Genomic DNA, 22,974 nt, shown 5'->3' with positions numbered 1-22,974 from the left:
TTTATGTAGCAGAAATCTACATTTTGGAATGTGTTCTATTATTATTTCTATTATATATTTAATTAAACAAAATTAATACATTTATCTTTTTGTGGAAAAAGCAGATATTTTATATGTGTTTTATATTTATATTTATATATTCATATCTACAGTTTTTGTATTTAATAATTATATTAAATATGTGCAATTTTATAATATATTTAATGTGTGATCATATTATTTTTTATTTAAATTATATGTAAGCATATATTGCATTTAATAATCATATACACAATGATCATCAACACAAATATGTGTGAGTGAGTGTGTGTATATTTTCATTTTTATTTGTCTAATATTTGTATTATTAATTGTATTAATCTGCAAAATATTTAATAATTAATAAATTATTATAAATGTAAAATTGTAATTAAATAATTATAAATTTAGTTTATAGTTTTGCATTAATGTAGCTATATAATGTTTATATTTTAATTTGCACATTAAAATCTAAGAATTATTAAATATATGAAACATATATTATATATTATTAAAAAATTGGATATTTTATAGTGCTTTATGGCAAAATGTGAAAAAAAATGTTGGCTATGCTTTATATATATTTTAAGCATTGGACTTTTAGTGAAATATGTCTAATCAGAATATGTGCAGTATATTCTGCATATGAGAGAATAAATAGGCACAACTTAGTCACACTCTGTTCTTAAATTCAGGATTTTGTCCAATCCTTGCACTGAAAGCTAGATGAAAACTTAGTAAACCATTTGTGATCTTGTTTCTCACCACAGAGCAACAAGCTGAACAATCTCTCGGCTTAGTCTGCTCTTTGTTTCCAGCTCCGGCTCTTTCCCCAGAGTTTCTGTTTTTATGTACATGCACAACACTTCTCAGCATGCACCATTATCAGCAGCAACTTCCCAAAGTCGACAGGTATTAGCATAGGCACGTTTTCATCTGCAGCGAATCATTGTAAGCCGGTCCAGACCGAGAGTGTGTTTGGCCATTGAAGAATCTGAGATCATTAACTCGGCGAGACACACATTCCCAGACTGGAGCTCCCATAGATCAGACCCTGCTAAGCAATTATCATCATGTGTGCATTATTCAGCGAGGCTATTTGGCCTCAACACCTGCTCTCCCGCTACAGACAGGTAACTCAAGCAGCCATTTCTATCCCTAGACATCTAATTATCGGCCCGGGTGCCGCGTTCACCTTTAAGGCCGTTTCAGTTGCTTTTGTTGGCTCTGGTTTAACCACAATTGCATACGATTCAAAGAAAATAGATATCATGTCTCAACGTGTTTGGAAAAAGGAAGCAATCGAATGCAGTGCAAGGCTGATGTTTTGTCATTAGCGGTGTTTGCTTAGCAGCACTGTTACTGTTGAGACTCTCATCCGCGGAGAAACTCACATTATCCTCAGCAATTGCCAAACGCTAGTGTTTGTTTGTTATGAATGAGACGTTTTGTTTTTCTGTCGCTTTCATTGGACTGACGTCAACGGAATTTCACAGTGTCGTTCTCTGCATGTGTCCTTCACAAGTCAGCATGACATCCAGATTCAACCTATTTTCTTGCGCAATGCACATTTCTGCTTTTATTTCTTTTGCACGATTCATCGGTGCAACTTATTTAAAAAAAAAAAAAATATTCAAAATTTTCATGTCTTCACTGTGTGTTTGAAAACAAATAAGCTCTTCACCTCTGAATTGACTTTCCTTGTCAGTTGACAGACATAGCTAGTCTAATTTATTTTCTATTTATTCTTGATGCTTATATTGAGGTCCTGGCATATACTTGTTTTCCTCTCTAAGTATCTGTTCAAGCTGAAATTACATTCGATATTGAAAGTGAAATGGGTTTTAAATGCCATCATGTTGACTCTACAGAAGTCAGTCTTTGGAAAACAAGGGGTCAAGTTTAAAGTAGTTATGTCCATTTAGCCCCCTGCTGGACACTATCATAACTAAACAATTTAAGGATAAAAAATGGTCTTTCTCCATTCAAAAAGTCCAGCTATTCAAAACTAGCATGCATTTGAGAAATAAAATAGATTTTATTATAATAGATGTTTTGCCAGTGTCTGATATTTACTTATTTATGAATAAAATTAATTATATAAAATAAATACATTTCTTTTTAATTGCACAAATTAAATGCAATTTAATGATGTTTTTCCAGTGTCCAGAATGTCTTTATTTATGATAAGAATTTTCAGAGCATGAAATTAGCTCTCTCTCTCCCCCCCCCATGTCTGAAGTCTTAAAATAAACAGCATTAATAGAATTATTTCATTATATTATAATAGATGTTTTGCTAGTGTCAGATATTTAATAATTTATTTATTGTAAGACTTTTCAAAGCATGAAATTAAAAAGAATGACATTTCCTCCATCTGCTATCTTTGAAGATATTTATGTATTTATTTAATTCATTATTTTTGTTTCTTTTTTAAACAAAGCATGACACTGGCTTATTTTTCCCTGTTTTTAAGGAAGTAAAATAGCAAACATTTAATTGTATTTCCATGTATGACACAAGTGCCCAGTATATACTAATTAATTACATTTTTTTTTTTTTTTTTTTGGTCGATGTTTATTATTTTACTTACTTCTTCCATGTCTTTGAAAAAATAGCAATTTTCATTATATATTATAATAGATGTTTTGCCAGTTTCCGAAAGCTTGGAGCTTGGCATTGACTTATTTTTTCCCTGCCTGCTGTCTTTAAAGAAATATAATAGCAAATGTTTAATTTTATTATATGATGCAATGTATTAATAGTTTTATTATTTTGCTTTATTATTTATTTATTCTTCATAAATTGCCTGTCTGCTGTCTTTGTTGTCTCAGTTGTGTGTTCCTGTGATACCATCAGCCAGTCAGGGTTGTGATGATGTCATTTTCCTGCGGCTACGCCGTGATTGGTCACATGACTTTTACATTTAAAAGATGCATCGTGCAGGTCGCGCACATCCAGAGGGGATGAGAATCTGTCATTGAGATGAATGCAAATGCCAGCGGATAACGTTCATTCCCCATGCTTTATATACCAGTGTTGTTGTGATAATATTATCTGAAGGGCTGCAACGAGACTCATTTCTTCTTCACATTCATACTTTGACGTTGAAGGCCTGTACACACAGGTTTAAGGCAGTAGAAAGTGGTATTTTGGACAGAAAGAGTGAGCATTATGGACATTTTTGTCACATAATTTGTCATGTAACTCTCCAAATCGTGTTTTGCAATGTATTTGTGTTGATTAACTCGGAGGTCAGTGCATTTTGCAGTTTCTTCATCAGTGTATTACTGTTAGCTGTTGTTAATTACTATTCCCGTCACATTTCTGGAATTGACGGCAGACACAAAGCCTCCGGTGATTTAAAGCGAACGGCGGCCGTAACGCACCATGAAATGAAGGCTTCAGAGTGGCCGCTTCCTCGACGGCCCGCCGTACTGAAATCTAGACATAATTCCAGCGCTCTCGTCCTTCGTCTGCCAAACGATTGTGTTTTTAACTCCTGTAGCACTCCTCGATCTATTGTTTCAGCTCTGCTCTTTATCACTGTGCCTTTCTTCCAACCAAACCCCTCTAAAATATGAAACAGAAGTTTCCTCCGCTTCCTCTCCGCATGCGTTCTTTCCGCTACAAATCTCTTTTTTATTATCGCCGCCGCTCAACCCAAAGCACATTCTGATAAAGCGACATTACAATTCAAGTCGGAGCTTTTGAACAAAACAAGATGGTAGATATGATGCTTTTTTAAGTGGCTCGACAACTTCGGCACAAGATCTTCTCAGACTTTTAACAGCTTTGGCTCGGCATGAAGTAATAACAATTTCTTTTTGCCTATTTTCCTTAGATAACCATTGTTTGACAATGAGAACGAGACCGGAATAGATCAATCTGAAGGCCTCTGTGTCTTTTGAAAGAGACCGATTGGTGGCTGAAGCAGAAATCTGCAGTACTTTGGACCTATTATTGTTCTGTTCAAATTTTATTTTTGAACACATCTCTTAGTCCACATGCACTTCAGACATCAGTTCTTTCACATCTTAAAAGTTCATATAAAAGTGAAAATTGAAACATGTCTTTTCAAACCATTATTTTTTTCCTTCTGTGCGACATAGAAGATTTTTTTGTGTGTGTGTCCATACAATGAAAGTCAGTGGGGGTTCAGTCTTCTTGTTTGAAAAGGAATAAAAAAGGAATTTCTGATAAAAATGTAAGCTTAGATCTAGTCTTAACCAGTGCTGTTTCTGGACCCGTATGAGCCCATATGTACATTTCAGCCATCAGATACACACTGTGGATTGCGTTTGGCCCATTAATCGATGCTTAAATCACATGGTTGCTTTATCTAATTAAGATTAGAAATGACGTTTGTACACTGTAGTTGTGGTTAGGATGTGGTTGGATTAACAAGTTAATTTAAGTTAATTTAATTAATTTAATTTAATTTAATGAAGTTAATTTAACACTATAATAAGAAATAAACTAAATTCATTATTTAAACACTGTGGGTTGTCTAGATTTTTATACATTTTTGAATATAAGTCTCTTATGCTCGCCACATTTATTTGCTCAAGAAAAAAAAACAGTAAAATTGTGAAATATTTTTACAATTTAAAATAACTATTTTCTGTTTGGATATATTGTAAAATGGAATTTATTCCTGTGAACAAAGCTGAATTTTCAGTGTCATTACTCCAGTCTTCAGCGTCACAAGTTCCTTCAGAAATCATTCTAATATGCTGAAACGATTCTGATTATTATCAATGTTGAAAACAGTTTTGCTGCTTCATATTTTTGTGCAAACTGTGATACTTTTTTTCAGGATTCTTCAATGAATTTAATGTTTAAAACAACAGCATTTACTGTATTTGAAATGGAAATATTTTGTAATATTATAAATCTATTTATGGTCCGTTTTTATCAATTTAATGCATCCTTCCTGAATAAAACTGTTTTGTTTTCATGAATATTACTACATGTAATTGTGCACATACTGTAGATGTTAATGTATTGAAAAATGAACATTAATCGTTTTCAGTTTAGTGATGTTAGTGGCACAGAAACGACATACTTTGGCTTTAAAATGTAGAAAATAAGAAGAAAAAAACACTGCTCTTACCTTTCAATGGAAGCAATAATCCCTCTGTTCTGCTCATTTCTTTCATTTCTGCAGCTCTTGTCACCTTTGGCTCCTTTTGAAGATGCTAATCACATTTCTGAAATTATTATTTAAGTATCACAGAGACTTTGAATTTACATGAAAATTAATCATTGTTCCCTTTGGAAATGCCCTCCACAATTAAAGATTCCTGAGTCTTTTATTAATGAGACTTGGCTCTGTCAGTCTGCATGGAGAGATAACGTATTTAAATCTACTGTAGTGTTACACAGCAAATCGCTGCAGACCTCGCATGACAACATAAAGACACAACACACAGTAAGTCAAGCAACAGAGCCTCTCAGCGTGACACGGAAAGAGAAAGTCTATGCATAAATGCTGTTGAATGAGACTGAATGATTGAATTTCACCTGTTGAGTTGCTCCAGGGGACAGAAATAGTCTGTGATCCCTTTTAAAAGGCCCAATGTAAGCAAAATTGGACTTTTGTGGCTTTTAATCCCTGCATATACAGATTTAAAGGGGTCATGTGATGAGGAATTCACTGGTTTCTTGGTTTGCAAAAACGTACTATGACATTCAGAACTTAAAACTCAAAACATTTATTGAAAATAGGCAGCGTTTTGCAGTTCTGCAACTTTTTGATGTCAGGAATGTTAGTAAAGTTGAGTTGAAGCTTACTTTTAACAATATCCCTGAGCATTTCAGTCTGATCTTAGCAGTTTGAAGGGCACATTCGCGAGCTTGTGTGTTTGATGAATCTATCTCAGCGTAATGCAGGGTTTGGGCAGCAGATATGTTGTTATTGAAGGATGCAGCAGTTAAAACTATAACAGATCCAATAGCAAAAAAAATGTCAAAGTAAAATATGCCAGTAATTCAGATTGCTTGCATTGAAGCTTGAGATGCTCTACATCTCAAATCATGCAGGAGAACATGATTGTCAAGTTTTGATCAAGTTTGCTCCAGTACTGCTTTCATTACAGCAAAAATGAGCATTATGAATGCAGAGTAGAAATCGCTAGTGCTCTCAGATTTTTGTATGTTAAACAGGGACAGTAATAATAACTAGATGAGTAAAGTTTGAAGATACACTTGTCTGAAAGTTTAAAATAACTTTAAAAGCTTGAATTTTGAAGGTTTAACTCAGAGAAAGTAAGTGTTGCTAGCATGTTTTAGCACATTGCTGTTATGTTTTAATAAGTTGCTAGCATACTTCCAATGTTTTAACATGTCCTTAGCATGTTTTAGCACATTGCTAACATGTTATGTAATGAAATTTAACCATGATCTTGTTGTAGCAAAAGTGTAGTAACCATGTTTTTTTTTTTTTTTTGGTGTATTGATTACCATTTGTATAGCCACTGTTTTACTACAAATATATTTAAACTATGGTTAGTGTAAACCCATGGTTAATTTGTGGTTACCATATATATATATTTTTTTTAAATCATGGTTAATTTTAACGAGGGTAGCAAGTTGTTAACATGTTACTAGCATTTTTCCAGCATATTTTAACATTGTTAGCATGTTTCTGGTATATTTTAATGTGTTTTAACACACTGCTAACATGTTTTACCATGTGGCTAGCATGTTTCTAGCATATTTTGGCAATTGTTACCATGTTGATAACATTTTTGCACATTACTAGCATTTGCATACAGTATTTTAGCACATTGCTAACACACTTTACCATTGTGGTTAACATGTTTCTAGCATGTTTTAACACATTAACATGTTTTTTTAAACATGTTCTTAGCATGTTTTAACAATACTAATGTTTTACATGTTGTTAGCACATTTTAGCATGTTTTAGCAAGTTGTTACCATGATCCTAGTATGTTTTAACATGCTTTAGTATGACATTGCTTATGTTTTAACACATGAGGGTTAGGGTTACACATTGCTAACATTTGTAGAACATGTGTTTTAGCATGACTGATGTTAAAACATGCTATACATTCTAAATGTTGAGAACATTTGAACATTTTCCCTGCATGTTTTAACATGTTTCTAATATGTTTTAGCCTGTTGTTAGCATGTTTAACATGTTTTATGTTGCTAGCATGTTCTTAGCATATTTTAACATGTTGTTAGGCTTATTTGGTGTGCTGCAGGCTAGTTGTTAGGTTTTGCTAGTGATATGGCAACTTAAATACTCTATATCAGTTATTGTATGAAAGTTTTCACCCCCTCAATGAAAGACTATGCGAATTTGGGCCTGTTCCGAAGCCTGACATGGGAATTCTGTAAGTCAAGCCAACATGATGATTGATTTATGTTGTTTCCTACAGGATACAGGAGCTGAAAGATCTGGGAGAACTCTCACCACACTGGGACAACCTACGGAAGGATGTAATCTCTCGCTACGACCAGATCATCAAAGAATACCAGGACACGCTGGTGGAGCTGGAGAAACTTACTGGTAAAGGCTTCAGATGCAATGAAGCATGATTACACGCGCACACATACACACACGTGCACATAATATGCAGCCTTTCTCATTTTGCATGCATGAGACTTTATCCAAGTGCAAACAGTTTCTGCAATTTGCATGCGACATCACACACAATTGATCAGCAGTGCAGGTTGTAAAAGCATTTTTTTGTGTCCAGCCGCATTCATGCAGAATTTCTTAGTTCATCAAATTTTCATACGCAGCTCACAGTTAGCTGTCACATTCAATGCGACGTTAAACTTGCACGTTGTAGAGGAACAAGCAGATAGAGAGCGTTCGCTTTTAAAGCTGCCTTCTATTGCATTAGCCTGTATAAAGCTTGTTCACAGTAAACACATATTTGTCCCTTTCAATAATAACAAGATGTACTGTAGTGTTGCGACTGCATGCATTGCCTGATTTTTGTGAGCCGTCTAAACTTGAATCGACTGAAAAATGGATAAAAGATTCTGATTTTATGTTGCTGTTCAGAAGCACATAAGCCAAAATGACATATAAGACGTTTCCGCAGTGCATTTTACAATAGCGATGGCCATGTAAGCGTTATATGTCTCTACCAGTTGACACATTGCTACTGTCATGCGGTATATGCCATCATCTCGCCCCGGCTCTAGTATGATCCATATTGTTGGAGAAAAAATAAAACGGAGCATATAATGCCAGTATTTGTCAGCCGTGTTGCGCCTCACACCAAGAAAAAATAGTCATTGATGATCTTGGCCTTCTAATCAGCCGTGACGGGACGAAAAAACTGATCTGCCTGATCGATCGACCCATTACCAAGGCTTATATTCAGAGATGAAATTGTGCAGGCTTGTGTTTTGCCAGCTGAGTGCTGTTGACGTGTCCGTCCCTTAAGTAGGAGAGGAGATGGTGAGATCTCAGGTTGTTCTGCCTCTCGACAGCCCACGAGTGGCCAGCTGCTACATCGGCCTCTAATCTTGTTTGCCGTGTAGCAGACGCCCTGCTCCCTCTCAGCCGCTCCCAACTTCCCTTTTTCCCTTGATACCAGGGACTGTGTATTTTTTATTTTTTTTGTAATCTGACTTGTTGTTCAGAAAAACACAAAAACTTAAAACGAGTTCCAGCGTAAAATGAGTTTTCAGTTCAGGAGTTCTGTTCTGTAATGAATCTTAAAGGGGAAGTGTGTCATTTTTGTGTTAGCAATGTTAATTTGTTTCTATCCCAGCAGAGATTCAAACTAGTCAGTTATTTGTAGATTGATTCTCATTTAAGGCTCTGTACCACTGTAAAACATTGTATAGTTTTTAAAAAAAAATTATCATAAACTAACGTTCACAGAACATTGCAGGGAGGTTTTTGTGACAACCTAATAAAAACTAATACTAATGCACAACATTCTCTAATGGTTGTTTTTAGGTTGCATTTTAATTACCATAAAATAACTTATTTCTGTTTTTAAATACACAGGCTGAATTTATCATACAAAAAAGCGTAGTCCTCAAAGACAACTTAATGGTGCATTCAAGTCCTCGTGAAAAGTTTGTATATGCGTGAGTAGAGAAGTCGTGATTGCAAAGTATTCAAGTCACTTTCATTGGAGCAAGATGTAACATTTTTACAAAAAATAGGACATTTTTAAATTCTATTTCTACGAATTGATACATAAAGAATGTGCATCAGGTGTGGTTTTGTCTTAAAGTGCACTTATATTCGCGAGATTTCACCGATAAAACGGTCCGTTGACTTTTGTCAATAGTGTAGCTTTGTAGAAAGTGCTGTTCACACAGAAAACACTTGCAAACCAAGCAGCTTTCTGTTGGTCAACATTCATTTCTCAAATCAATACAGATGCTGCATATTGCGTCCACCATGTTTTTTGGCGCTTAAAAAAAATTATACATTTTTTATTCTTAATTAACACTTTGTGCTGGCATTCAAGTGTGTTCAACTCAAAAATACAATCTTTCTCACATGACTAATGCACTATTAGTTTCTGCAAAACATTGGGAACTTTCACAGGAATTGATCTGTTGGTAATCGTCTTGAAAATTGTTGAAGGCATAGAATTTGTTGCAAAAACATGTTTTCATAGCTTTAGTGGCTAATGCTAATGACCCATGAAATCACTAGGAGGACTTATTTCCTCTAAAACAGGTTTAGGTGGGATGTTGTGTCACTTGGCCCTTGTCCAAATACCCCTTACTTGAGGTTTTTGCACTTGACCACTTGACTATTTACGTATATGACGTATTTCCTATATTTGGCCAAAGTGTCTAAGTGAGAATGAAGACCACAAGTCTGTGAAGAACTTTTCATTACCTGATGGGACACACTTAGGCCTATAGAGGTGTAAAAATGAAAGTATTTGCATAGCTTTATTTTTATTTTAAATACTTTGCATTTTAAAATCAACTTCTAAATGTCTGTTCAGTAGTCCCTATAACATGACACAATTTGATTTGTGGTGCTTCTAATTAAGTGCTGAAAAGTAGTTGCAAATGTTGTACAAAATAAATATCACCACTACTCATCTTTGCACCAATAAAACGTGCAACACTTAGTTTTTTTACCAAATTATATGTAATTATTTACATATAATTTATTACAAAACATGATGCGTAATGGGATCATTGGCGTTTTTAAGACCTGGGAAAGTCTTGAGCACTTGCTTCCTATCGCGCACATGTGCTCTCAAGTGGCCAAGACCGCAAATGTGGGTATTTGGACAAGGCATTGGTCTCTTCTGGTCTCGTCTTTTTAGCGTTTAGTTAGCCTACGTCACAGCCGTGTACCTTGTTTTGATGCATGCTAATCGGCTGCAGGCGGCATTAGCATGAGAGACATTCTTGAGAGCACATGGTTTTTACAAAATGCTGTAAAATGCATATATCTGTGTACACTAGCATATGAATAATCTCCAATACACATGGTCTAAAAGCCACAAAACTTCACTTTGATTATTAAAGCATTTAGAGAGTGTTTTGCCATGCTGACAGTACAGTTATCATGCTAAAACCTCTGCATCCCCTAATTCATCCTCCTTTAAAGCACTGCAGCTAAAATATTAAAGCTCAAAAAACTAAACCTGTAAAATATGCTAGAAAAACGAGTCGACAGTATTAATGGACTAGCCAATTGTTGGACCCTTCGTGTCTGTGTATGTTCTCCTGTCCTCTGGGATGTTGTCATAATCCACTCACTGCAGTGCCACTGCAGAGTATTAATTATTGATATCTAATGTTATCACAAGGTTGGCAACTTGTGGCTCGAGAGAGTGTTTGATTTCAGCCAGCATTTCTCAAAAGGGCAGATCCGTTTTCCCGCCGCCCTCTTCACCTCAGGGCAGGTATTGCAATCGCTTGGCTCTGGTCTAAAAAAAAAAAAAACAAGCTCTGTGGTGTTTTTTTTTTTTTTTTTCCCATTCATTTAATTCATTTTTAATTAGACAAGGCTGACTCGGGGTACTTCAGAGTGTGTTAACTAATGAATTAATCATTTTGTGTTAGCATTGTTTGCAGCCGGTGGAATTAGAGGCACTGGGAGCTAATCCTGTTGTTTGTCAGTCCTCCAGCGGGATTGTGCGGCCCGGGGTGGAGAAACCCACAGTCTCACCCGTTACAGACAGCAAAGTAAGACAAATCCAAACAAAGACTGCACTGAGTCACGAAATAAGTTGAGGGTAATTAAAATAAGTGAGAAAGCTTCCTGGACTTTTCTTTAAATGAGTTTTTCTTTTCTTCAGCATTTACTCACCCTCGTGTTACTGCAAATGTACATTCTGCTTTTTTAATACATTTTAGTACATTTAACATTTTTTAAATATCTGTTTTATATATATATATATATATATATATATATATATATATAGTATCTCACAGAAGTGAGTACACCCCTCACATTTTTGTAAATATTTTATTATATCTTTTCATGTGACAACATTGAAGAAATGACACTTTGCTACAATGTAAAGTAGTGAGTGTACAGCTTGTATAACAAGTTGGCATCAAACCTTTGAACAGAAGTGCAACGAACACTTCGTAAGTCATATAACAGCTTTATGTGATAATCTTCCTAATCAAAGCCTTAAAAATATATTCATTTTTGCGTGTAGATTCAAAAATGGCACATATGGTAGGTTTGATGTTATTGATGCTAAAGAAAAGTGAAATTTTCTCAGTTACAAACTAAATTTCAATCTCTTTTTCACTCGAAGCTGTCTAGTGACTTCGGAAGGCATTGCACAGAGTCACGTGGACTATTTTAATACTTTTATGGTGTTTTCCGACTGCCCCTGGACACCGTATCCTTTTGTTTTTGGGAAAAGAGCAGTTTTGACATTCTGCTAAACATCTCCTTTTGTGTGGCATGGCAGAAAGTAACTCAAAAGAGTTTTGTAACAACATAAGGGTGAGAAAATGGATTTTTAGCAGCACTGTTTGTTCTTTGTTGGCTTTAGCTGTCTCATGTAAGCATAAAAACAATTTATTAAGCCTCAGACGCAGATTTGTTCCCCAGAACCGCTGTAAAACCACAGACAGTCTGTGCTGAATGAGCCTGCAGGCCGCAGACACCACAACCTACTCCTGCTGCTGTTGCCCTGGGACTCTGGTGCCTGTGTGACGGGAGGAAAACCCTGAAAACGCTTGGCACAAGAGACCTACAGCGAAGCTGAAGCAGTCAGGGGCTTCTGTGCCAATAGCTAGCTGTGCATTTAGCGCGTATCGTCATGCCAGTTGTGCTTTCTAGGCTCTATCGTGGGCCTGGGACTTTTTCCTCAGTATTTCTGAAAAGGGCTTTTAATGGAAGCCAAGAAATGTGCCTGATGCTCCTGCTCAAGTACACTCATCTCTGACTGGAGAAGTGATCGCATTGAGCTCTCATCATTATGCGCTTCTGTAGCCGAGAAGGAGATCTTATGAGGGAAAAACAGTCAGAGAGGAACAGAAATAATGAGACTGTTGGCTTTCTTACGGAAAGGAGACAACGTGCGTTTGTGTAGCTGACAAACGGACATAAACCTTTTTTCAAGGTAGTTTGTAGATGCATTTCTTTTCCACTACTTTTAATCACTTTTCGCCTCGACTGGTTGTTTAGTCCTGCAGTGTGACAGATTATTTCGAAGGTTTGTAGTCTAACACCGCAGGATATTTCTAGGTATTCAGCTGTTATTCAGCAGACTCCCATATGCTGCATCCACACAAATCAATAAAGAGTTTACTTATTATGTTTATTAATGCTATTTTTTATTATGCGGAGGTGTTGAACTGAATAAATTAAAATGGAAATAGTTAAATAATATAGCAAAGTTATATAAAGTTTAATTAGTGGAAGGCAGAACTTATACTGCTTACAAGCTTGACAAGCACTGTGTCTTAATTACTTTGTTTTACTGTATTTCATGCATACAAACTTCATCCTTCGTCTTGGCTTGCCTTCACCTTTGTCAACAAAAAATGAATACATTAAATAGTGCAGTTCAATCACAAGGAGCAACTTTCTTGGTACGTTTATTCATCATGGCAATTTTAATCATCATCTTGTTTTATATTTATTCATCATTTTATATTTGATTCCAAGGCATTATGGGATAGCAAAGTGTCCATTGTGTTATTTACTGCATTTTAAATATTACATATTTTACCCATCGTTTCGCATATTTTCATGGATATTTGTGACAAAATGAATTTTATGATAGGTGACAAACAGTGAAGACTTTTTTATCTTTAAACACAAATTTAAATGCAATTATGTATATTTATGATGAACACAGACCCTAATTAGTCAGTATTTTAAAATAGTATTTCTGTTCACATTGTTTATATTGATATGTTTTTGTAATTCATAATTTATAGTGCATGATGAGGATGTATTACATATTTTACTTGAAATTTGGAAAAATTGGACACGATTTGAATATATAACTTTCTCAACTCTTAATGTAGCTTATCCGATCAGAATTAAAAGTTGGATCCATTTTTAATTATTATATAATATGAAATGTGTCATTAATTTGGTATGAAAATTATCTTCTGGTTTGCATTCCTCAGACTCCAAAAACAAAGAGACAATAATCAAATGAAATGAAGTATCTTTTGTTTGTAAAGTATTTCACTGACTGGATTCACGTAATTTTGTGTGAATTCGTATTATTGTAAATGCATGATTTAAAAAAAAAAAAATGCAAGCATGAAGGTCCAACCCTAAAGCTAACTGTATGAAAACATACAAAAGTACAAATTTATCCATATTAGACACCAACTCGAACTGAATGTAAAATAATTATGAACTGCCATGAGAGTGTGTTGATTATTCATAAACAGGCATTAACACATGCACTCAAAAAAAAAAATAATAATAATCATTTTAGGCTGAATACATAACAAAAATGACTGTATTGTGTTATATTGTTAGTGTGGTGTATAGAATAAGGTTTTAGTCACTTCTGAAACAAGTGGGCTGCTGGTCAGTTTTGCGGGGTTTCCCTGGGCAGCACCTGCATGGGCAGATGGTGTGTGTGATGGGGCTAATTCCTCCGCCACGCCTGGCCGGCCTGCCTCCATTAACCCGTGTCCCAGGAGAGAGCACATCTGTCTGACTGACAGCACTGTCCGCATGTGCTCTCAGTCATTCTGTACTTGGTACCAAGTTTTACACAGAGTATGAGGGGTGCTTTGATACATAGGTTTTAAATGATGCGCGTACACATGAGAGTAAGACATATGAGTGGCCTAATAAAAGCTGTTTGCTTTGAAAATGCAGTTTTCCAGACTACAAACATACTCTTAATTTAAAGTAGTTCAAATCAACATCAAACACAGTTTTGTACAACGTATGCATTTTGCAATGTATTTTACTAATTAGGGTGATTGCATTAAACAGTTATCAAATTATTTTTTATTTTATTTTATTATTTTTTTTTTTTTTTTTTTTGGAATCAGAGCAGTATTTATCCAAATTTATATTGAGGTGATTCCATTAAACATGTATTTAAATTTACACTAAATAAAATGAAATAAAACATTCCTGATGATGTCAAATAATTATTTTATTTATTTATTTATTTTATTTATTTATTTTTGTATGAAGCTTAATTAGAATGACTGCATTAAACTTTAATTAAAATTGACACCAAATCTAACAATATAAAGCACTGTAATTTGGGTTGATGCAGTATTTCTTTAGTACCGATATTTTTCTGTGCCCATGAGTGCGGTTTCTACCCACCTGACATAATGCTGTAGGAGTGTAGTGAATTTATGCCTTGTTAAATATTTCAGCATGTACTTTTTCGGCTTGACAAGGGTCATGATAAAATGTTTGGGCAAAGGTCATGTTTCAGTGTGGATTTCTTCACTTTGCCCTTCCTCGGTATGTTTGGTTGTAAATAAAAGGGCGTTTTGTGGAGGCATTGGCAGGTCTGATCTATATTCGAGTGATATTGAACTGTGTAAGCAGCAACAGTGGTGTATTGTGATGTTCAGTGTGCCATTCATTGATTTGATCTTCACATGTGTTTAAAGCACAGAGCCTTTGAGTCTGATCTGCTGTAATTATCACAGCTCTTCACTCTCTAAAGAGTCCATTTGTGCTTTTGGTGTCGATTGAAAATGTGCTGCTACTCGTTGAAGTGCTCACACACTATATGAGTGAATTCCTTGTCATATTTCATGGGGGAAAAAATCTTTCATTCATCATGCTATGGAAACCTATCGAATGAAGCCTATTTTAAGCCTATTTCAATTAATTTTCCATTGTGACATAATTTTCATGACAATATTCCCCGGTTTATTTATTTATGCATTCGTTCATTCATTTTTGTTTTTGTTTTTTAAATTGTTTATAAATGCTGTGTTATAGTAATGCAAACCACCATTGAGATTAATAATATAAATGTTGGGAGTGAAATATACTTGATTATGTTTTGGATCAAATGAAAACAAACACGTATCAAAATTAAGATCATTAAGATTTTCATTTTCAGCTTCCACTCAAATTATTTGTTTAAAAGAATTGTTTATTGTTTACATTTTAAAAATGTATGTAAAGTATTAATTCATAGTAGTTTTGTTACATTTACAGTACAGACATTTTAGTATTTTTTTTTTTGTAATATGAAAAAAAAAAAAACTTTATGACAAGTAATAAATGACCATTGAGAATAATAACTTAATATAAAGTTTTACATTTATTTATTTATTGTTAATGACTGAGAAATGGCCATTGAGAATAATAATATAATGTTTTACTTTTATTTATTTATTATTTGTGCATGGGAATGACCATTAAGAACAATAATAATATAATAATATGAATTTTGAGGGAATTATACTTAATTATCATTTTTTTTAAAAAACATGCAAAGTGAAATATTTATTTTTGTAGCTTTCTTTTATTTTATGAACCCAATGTTATTTGGCGTATCAGTTTTTTATTTATTGTTAGTTTTTTCCCCTCTAATTTCTTTGTCTGCTCACAACACAACTGGTCAGATAATTTGTTCGTTTTGGAAGTTCTTAGGAGCGCTGATAATGTTTCAAAGAGTCTTTGTTGGCTATATTTGCATATATTACACTGAAGCGATCAAAAGCCTGCCGTGTGTCGCCGGGCGATATTTGCTTCACCATAGGGGCTTACAGTATCCATTTCTGAAGATTTTAATTGGGTTGTTTTTGTACGAAGCAGGTGGTGCTTAATTTGAGCAAAACCCTGTGCTTAGTGGATTTAAGAATAAATGAGCTGGTATTTGGGAGAGTGATATTTGTAATCAGATTGCGGTGTTTTAAAGCGTTTCTGAGCAGTCATTACTACAGCTCCAGTCACTCAAGGTCATCCACAATTTCTTTTATCCTTTATTAGGCCTGTATGAAAGCCGTTACCTTCACACGTTCAAATGAAAGGCCTTGCATGCAGGCTCTTTGTTTTGGCTCTCGCCTTCAATTGATGTTTAATTGCCTTCTTTTTATTAATTTAATCTGACCGACGTGGTATTCATTTGATCAAATCGTGGCTTTGTACTCAAATGCATTCAAACGCGCCGCTATAATGCATCGCGACCAACACATACGAGTCAGAATAACAGTAAAGGGGTGTATTTGCATGCGGCTGTAATTCAATAGAAGCAGATGGCAGAGCCCCCGCTGTTTGTTTGTGCTCCTCTGTCTGTTTGTGTGCTTGTTTTGCTCTTGAATGAGGGCTAAAGCAGATTATATATAAACGCTTGGCTTTTGATGATCTTTCCCAGGCCCGTCGTTCAAGCCCAGCTGCAGCAAAGGCCAGAAATATCTGGAGTTCATTCCCATCAACCTGCACACACAGAGAATGCGGGTGACGTGTCCAAGAAAAACAGGTGCGTCTCATGCCTTCTTATTCCCTCTGTTTACGTTCTCAAGCTGGATTTAGAATCGAATACTAGCGTACTGAATACATTCTGTGCAGCTTGCATATAAATAATTTATTACATAATAAATATTTTAAACAGTAAAATCATGCAAATTTGTTTTAGAATAATCTAATGAACTTAATTATCTTAGAAATAAAATTATAAATGAATGTATTTTATATTAATATATATTGTATTAATGTAAGTTGTTTGTATTTTTTTTTTTTTTTTTTTTAATCTATGTATTTATAAAATATTGTTATTTATTTATTTGTATTTATTTCCGGAATGTAAAATCAGGTTGAGAGCATTGCATTGTGGGATATGATATGCAGTGTCGTATACTGCACAGAATGGTAAATGCAGCTACTATGCAAAGTAGTCATAAAGTAATATGATATTAATTATTTATTTTAATACATTTTAATTAAGATAAGTAAAAAACAAATAATTTTGTATTTTTGTAACAGGACAATACTTTTTTTATAGTAATAAGAATGACTGTAATAATGCTAATTATAATATAAATAATAATATAATATACATTTTGATGTGTTTGGAAATGTAATTTATTATCATGATAAAATTTTAAAAATGCAGTTGTCATGCAAATTTATTTCAGATTCATCTAATGAAATTCATTATCTTTGAAATAAAAATATTTGTATGTTTTCTTTATTTAAAATAAGTTTTATATTAATATATGTTATTTATTATTATTATTTCTATCATTTTTATATATATATATTCATTTTTTGATTTATACATCACTTTGGAAATGTAGGATCAAATGCATTCTGGGATATGGTATGTTGTGTCATATGTTCTTCACGAAATGGTAAAAGCAGGTATGCTTAATACATATACTGAAGTAGTAATTAGAATAATATGGTGTTTGTTTATTTATTTATTTGCTTGCTTGTTTATTGTTTTAATTGTAAAGTATGGACATAGTAGCACTTTTTCTACTTATTTTAAATAAAAACATTTTCCTTTCTTGTAACAGGAAATAATGTTGTATATTACAGTAATGAGTGACTGTAGGCTTTGTCTGCTCACAACACAAGCGGTCAGATCATTAGTTCAGTTTGTAACTTCTTTAGAGTGCTGATAATGTTTCAAAGATTCTTTCTTGGCTACATTTGCATACAGTATATTAAACTGAAGTATTGTAGGCTATATGAATTGTTCATTTGCAGGTATGCAATGCTGTGCACAGTACACATACTGTATACTGCAGTACTAGTTAAAGTCATTGTGCACAGCACACAGGCTCTCTGTGTAGCATGTGTCTGGCTGTTTATTTTGGTGTGGGAAGCAGAGCATGGTGGTCTCACCGATCAGTACAGCACCCTATTAGCCGAGTGTGTTTGGCTCAGCCGCCCTCTGATGCTCCGTTTCACACATGCGTCCCGGTGGCAGGTGCGCTGCAGTCAGTGAGGGGTCAGCAGGGAGATGTTGACAGGTGCAGACGTGCACTGAGACGACTAAATGAGGATATGACAGCGCAGCAGGACACTCACTCCTGATTGGACAAGATGCATGTCAGAATAACAGGATTCACAGCAACAGGGAAACACGTCAACTGTGAGGATGCAGGGATGTTTCCAAAATCTGTTTTAAATATCACTTTTATATTTGTGGTCAGTAATTAATTTAAAATGCTTAAAAGTTTACAATATTAATATCTATCTATCTATCTATCTATCTATCTATCTATCTATCTATCTATCTATATATATATATATATATATATATATATATACAGTGAGGAAAATAAGTATTTGAACACCCTGCTATTTTGCAAGTTCTCCCACTTAGAAATCATGGAGGGTCTGAAATTGTCATCGTAGGTGCATGTCCACTGTGAGAGACATAATCTAAAAAAAAAAATCCAGAAATCACAATGTATGATTTTTTTAACTATTTATTTGTATGATACAGCTGCAAATAAGTATTTGAACACCTGTCTATCAGCTAGAATTCTGACCCTCAAAGACCTGTTAGTCTGCCTTTAAAATGTCCACCTCCACTCCATTTATTATCCTAAATTAGATGCACCTGTTTGAGGTCGTTAGCTGCATAAAGACACCTGTCCACCCCATACAATCAGTAAGAATCCAACTACTAACATGGCCAAGACCAAAGAGCTGTCCAAAGACACTAGAGACAAAATTGTACACCTCCACAAGGCTGGAAAGGGCTACGGCGAAATTGCCAAGCAGCTTGGTGAAAAAGGTCCACTGTTGGAGCAATCATTAGAAAATGGAAGAAGCTAAACATGACTGTCAATCTCCCTCGGACTGGGGCTCCATGCAAGATCTCACCTCGTGGGGTCTCAATGATCCTAAGAAAGGTGAGAAATCAGCCCAGAACTACACGGGAGGAGCTGGTCAATGACCTGAAAAGAGCTGGGACCACCGTTTCCAAGGTTACTGTTGGTAATACACTAAGGCGTCATGGTTTGAAATCATGCATGGCACGGAAGGTTCCCCTGCTTAAACCAGCACATGTCCAGGCCCGACTTAAGTTTGCCAATGACCATTTGGATGATCCAGAGGAGTCATGGGAGAAAGTCATGTGGTCAGATGAGACCAAAATATAACTTTTGGTCATAATTCCACTAAACGTGTTTGGAGGAAGAAGAATGATGAGTACCATCCAAGAACACCATCCCTACTGTGAAGCATGGGGTGGTAGCATCATCTTTGGGGTGTTTTTCTGCACATGGGACAGGCGACTGCACTGTATTAAGGAGAGGATGACCGGGGCCATGTATTGCGAGATTTTGGGGAACAACCTCCTTCCCTCAGTTAGAGCATTGAAGATGGGTCGAGGCTGGGTCTTCCAACATGACAATGACCGAAGCACACAGCCAGGATAACCAAGGAGTGGCTCTGTAAGAAGCATATCAAGGTTCTGGCGTGGCCTAGCCAGTCTCCAGACCTAAACCCAATAGAGAATCTTTGGAGGAGCTCAAACTCCGTGTTTCTCAGCGACAGGCCAGAAACCTGACTGATCTAGAGAAGATCTGTGTGGAGGAGTGGGCCAAAATCCCTCCTGCAGTGTGTGCAAACCTGGTGAAAAACTACAGGAAACGTTTGACCTCTGTAATTGCAAACAAAGGCTACTGTACCAAATATTAACATTGATTTTCTCAGGTGTTCAAATACTTATTTGCAGCTGTATCATACAAATAAATAGTTAAAAATCATACATTGTGATTTCTGGATTTTTTTTTAGATTATGTCTCTCACAGTGGACATGCACCTCGATGACAATTTCAGACCCTCCATGATTTCTAAGTGGGAGAACTTGCAAAATAGCAGGGTGTTCAAATACTTATTTTCCTCACTGTATATTAGTGCTGTCAAACGATTAATCGCGATTAATCGCATCCAAAATAAAAGTTTTTGTTTACATAATATATGTGTGTGTACTGTGTATATACACACACATGCATGTATATATTTCAGAAAAATTTTATGTTTGTTTATTTAATATATTTATATATAATATAAATTATATGAATATAAATATATACATGTAAATATTTTCAAAATATATACTGTATGTGTGTGTGTTTATATATACATAATAAATAAACACAGTACACACACATATATTATGTAAACTAAAACTTTTATTTTGGATGCAATTAATCATTTGACAGCACTAATATATATATATATATATATATATACAGTATATACAATTTTTTTTTAAAAATAGAACAGACCCCAAACTTTTGAACGATAGTATAGATAAATCTGTAATATATAATAGAATATTTATATACAGTATACATAATTTCTTTTGGGGATTTTAAAGAAAAAAATTATTAAATTCATAAATAAATTCATTGCTAATGTACAGAAAAAAAAAATTAATCATGACAGAGAGTCTGGTACAGAACAGCTGAATGACAGAATGAGAGTTTAAAAGCCAGACATTGTCTCCGAGTTCATGTTGTTAATGGCACTCCGTCTTTAAGGACGCTGTAAACACAATTTCCTAGAAGACACTTTTGTTTATAGCCTCAGACAGAAGTCTTGAGGTGACAGTAGTGGACAGCACTCTACAGACTGCCTTTGCTTGTTACTAGCAAAATGCCACAGATGTTTTTGTTTTCTTTTTTGCCTGGTGCTGACAAGCCACTTACAACTGCTCTTAAGTCCCATAACATGTCAAATATTTGAGATGTTGGGTTTTTTTTAAATATGGAAGTGTTTTCTAATCTTTCTAAACCTATTCATACATTCAGATGTCAAATCCTGTCTTACATTTCTCATTGCATATCTTACACTCTTAAAAATAAAGGTTCTTCTTTGGCATTGATGGTTTCATGAATAACCTTAAATATCCACATAACCTTTCTATTACACAAAAGGCTCTTTATAGTGGAAAAAGTGTCTTTAGATGATTAAAATATTCTTCACACTAAGAAAATAATGGTTCTTTTAATGGATTAGTTGACTGCCAGAATAAAAAAATTTCCTGATAATTTTCTCACCCCAATGTCATCCAAGATGTTCATGTCTTTCTTTCTTCAGCCGAAAAGAAATTAAGGTTTTTGAGGAAAACATTCCAGGATTTTTCTCCATATAGTCGACTTCTTTTGGGATCAATGGGTTGAAGGTCCAAATTTCAGTTTCAGTGCAGCTTCAAAGAGCTCTACACGATCCCAGCCGAAAAATAATCGGATGATTTTGAAGTTGGAGGAGAAAATGTGAATGAGACGAAGAACTAACTGTGCGTGACCTTTCCAATCAGATTGCGTAAGGCGTGAATGAGAAACAGAGCCTACTTTCTTCCATTGCGTATGTTTATCTACAGCTGAGAGGAGAACGATCACAAGAGCTCAACCGTCGTCTTTCCTATTAGCTGTCGCTCCCGAAAGTCGCTCTTCATTTGCATAAAGTTGAAGGATTCTGAACTTTGTCGCGTCGCTGTCAATGCTATTGCTCGTGTTGCCGGAAATCGCCAGCTCTCCATTGAAATTAATGGGATCGTGTCGCTTTGTCGTAGTGTGAGCGGGGCTTAAGGATTTTCATAGTCGAATCGGAATTTTCAAATTTTGCCGATAGTCGACTCATATGTTTGGGGGCGGGGGACATTAACAAGAGTCAAGTAATCAGACATTCGACAGTCAATTTACTGATGTTAACACAAAGGGAAAATGTGTTACGGACGCCTCACAGATACAAAAATAATGTTTTATGTTTTGATTAAAAGATAGCATTAAACGTCAGCGAAACCCTAAGAATTCACAACATTTACAATAGTGCTCTCATTATAACGTTATGTATATGACTTAGGTTATTAATGTTCAGCATTTCTGTTTTGAGCTGCGCATGCTGACTATGACCAGTAGAATGAAGCATTTGATAGCAGGTTTTTAATCAATGGGATTTAACTCATCATTTATCTCATATAGAATACACTTCATTATTTATAAAACATAACGTTAATATTGCGACTTATAGGCTATCTGCACAAAATGCCCCGAATGCATGCACAAGTGAACATGTGACTAAATTCGTTTGTGGACGTGATCTTCATGCAACAACGTGCAGAAACACGGCAACTAAACTCAAAAAATTAATATATTATAATATTATAATTGTCACGGGTCTGTGGTTGTGGCGTAGAGCGAACATAAATATAAATGAATGATGAGAGAATAAACGGCTTCAACTCACTTATCCCTTTATTAACGTTAGAACCGACAAACACAAATGGAGAACTCAAGGCTTTTAAAGGAGAGAGAACAAAAGAGCAAACAACGTAATCAAACTCAGGTGGGGACAATAACAGATAATTAACTAATGAGGAACGGAACTAAACCAAATAAGGACAACGGGGATTCCAGACAGGCAGACATGTAACAGTATCTCCCCCTCCTGGTAGGCGCGTCCCGCGCCGTAACAGTACCAATGGGGAGGGGGGGTGGGCGCTCTGGATGCCGGTGCAGGACGGAGATACCGGATACTGAGGAGGCATCCAGGGCGGGTCAGGGGACTCCGGCGGCCATGGCGGG

The 22,974-nt window shown here is 35.2% G+C and overlaps 1 protein-coding gene across 5 annotated transcripts in view; it reads left to right on the top strand.

Annotated features, from left to right (window-relative positions):
- Positions 1–22,974, top strand: part of inpp4b (inositol polyphosphate-4-phosphatase type II B) — a 195,730-nt gene that overhangs the window by 108,816 nt on the left and 63,940 nt on the right. For all 5 annotated transcript variants that reach the window (XM_058785577.1, XM_058785660.1, XM_058785500.1 and 2 more), the window contains 2 exons: positions 7,428–7,558; positions 16,797–16,901. In XM_058785577.1, coding sequence (XP_058641560.1) covers positions 7,428–7,558; positions 16,797–16,901 — 236 coding nt within the window. The remainder of the gene's footprint in view (positions 1–7,427; positions 7,559–16,796; positions 16,902–22,974) is intronic.

The sequence above is a fragment of the Onychostoma macrolepis genome, chromosome 01 (assembly GCF_012432095.1).
Source record: "Onychostoma macrolepis isolate SWU-2019 chromosome 01, ASM1243209v1, whole genome shotgun sequence".
NCBI classification, from domain to species: domain Eukaryota; kingdom Metazoa; phylum Chordata; class Actinopteri; order Cypriniformes; family Cyprinidae; genus Onychostoma; species Onychostoma macrolepis.
The sequence above is the reverse complement of the archived record's forward strand: the minus strand, read 5'-3'. Positions and strand labels throughout refer to the sequence as shown.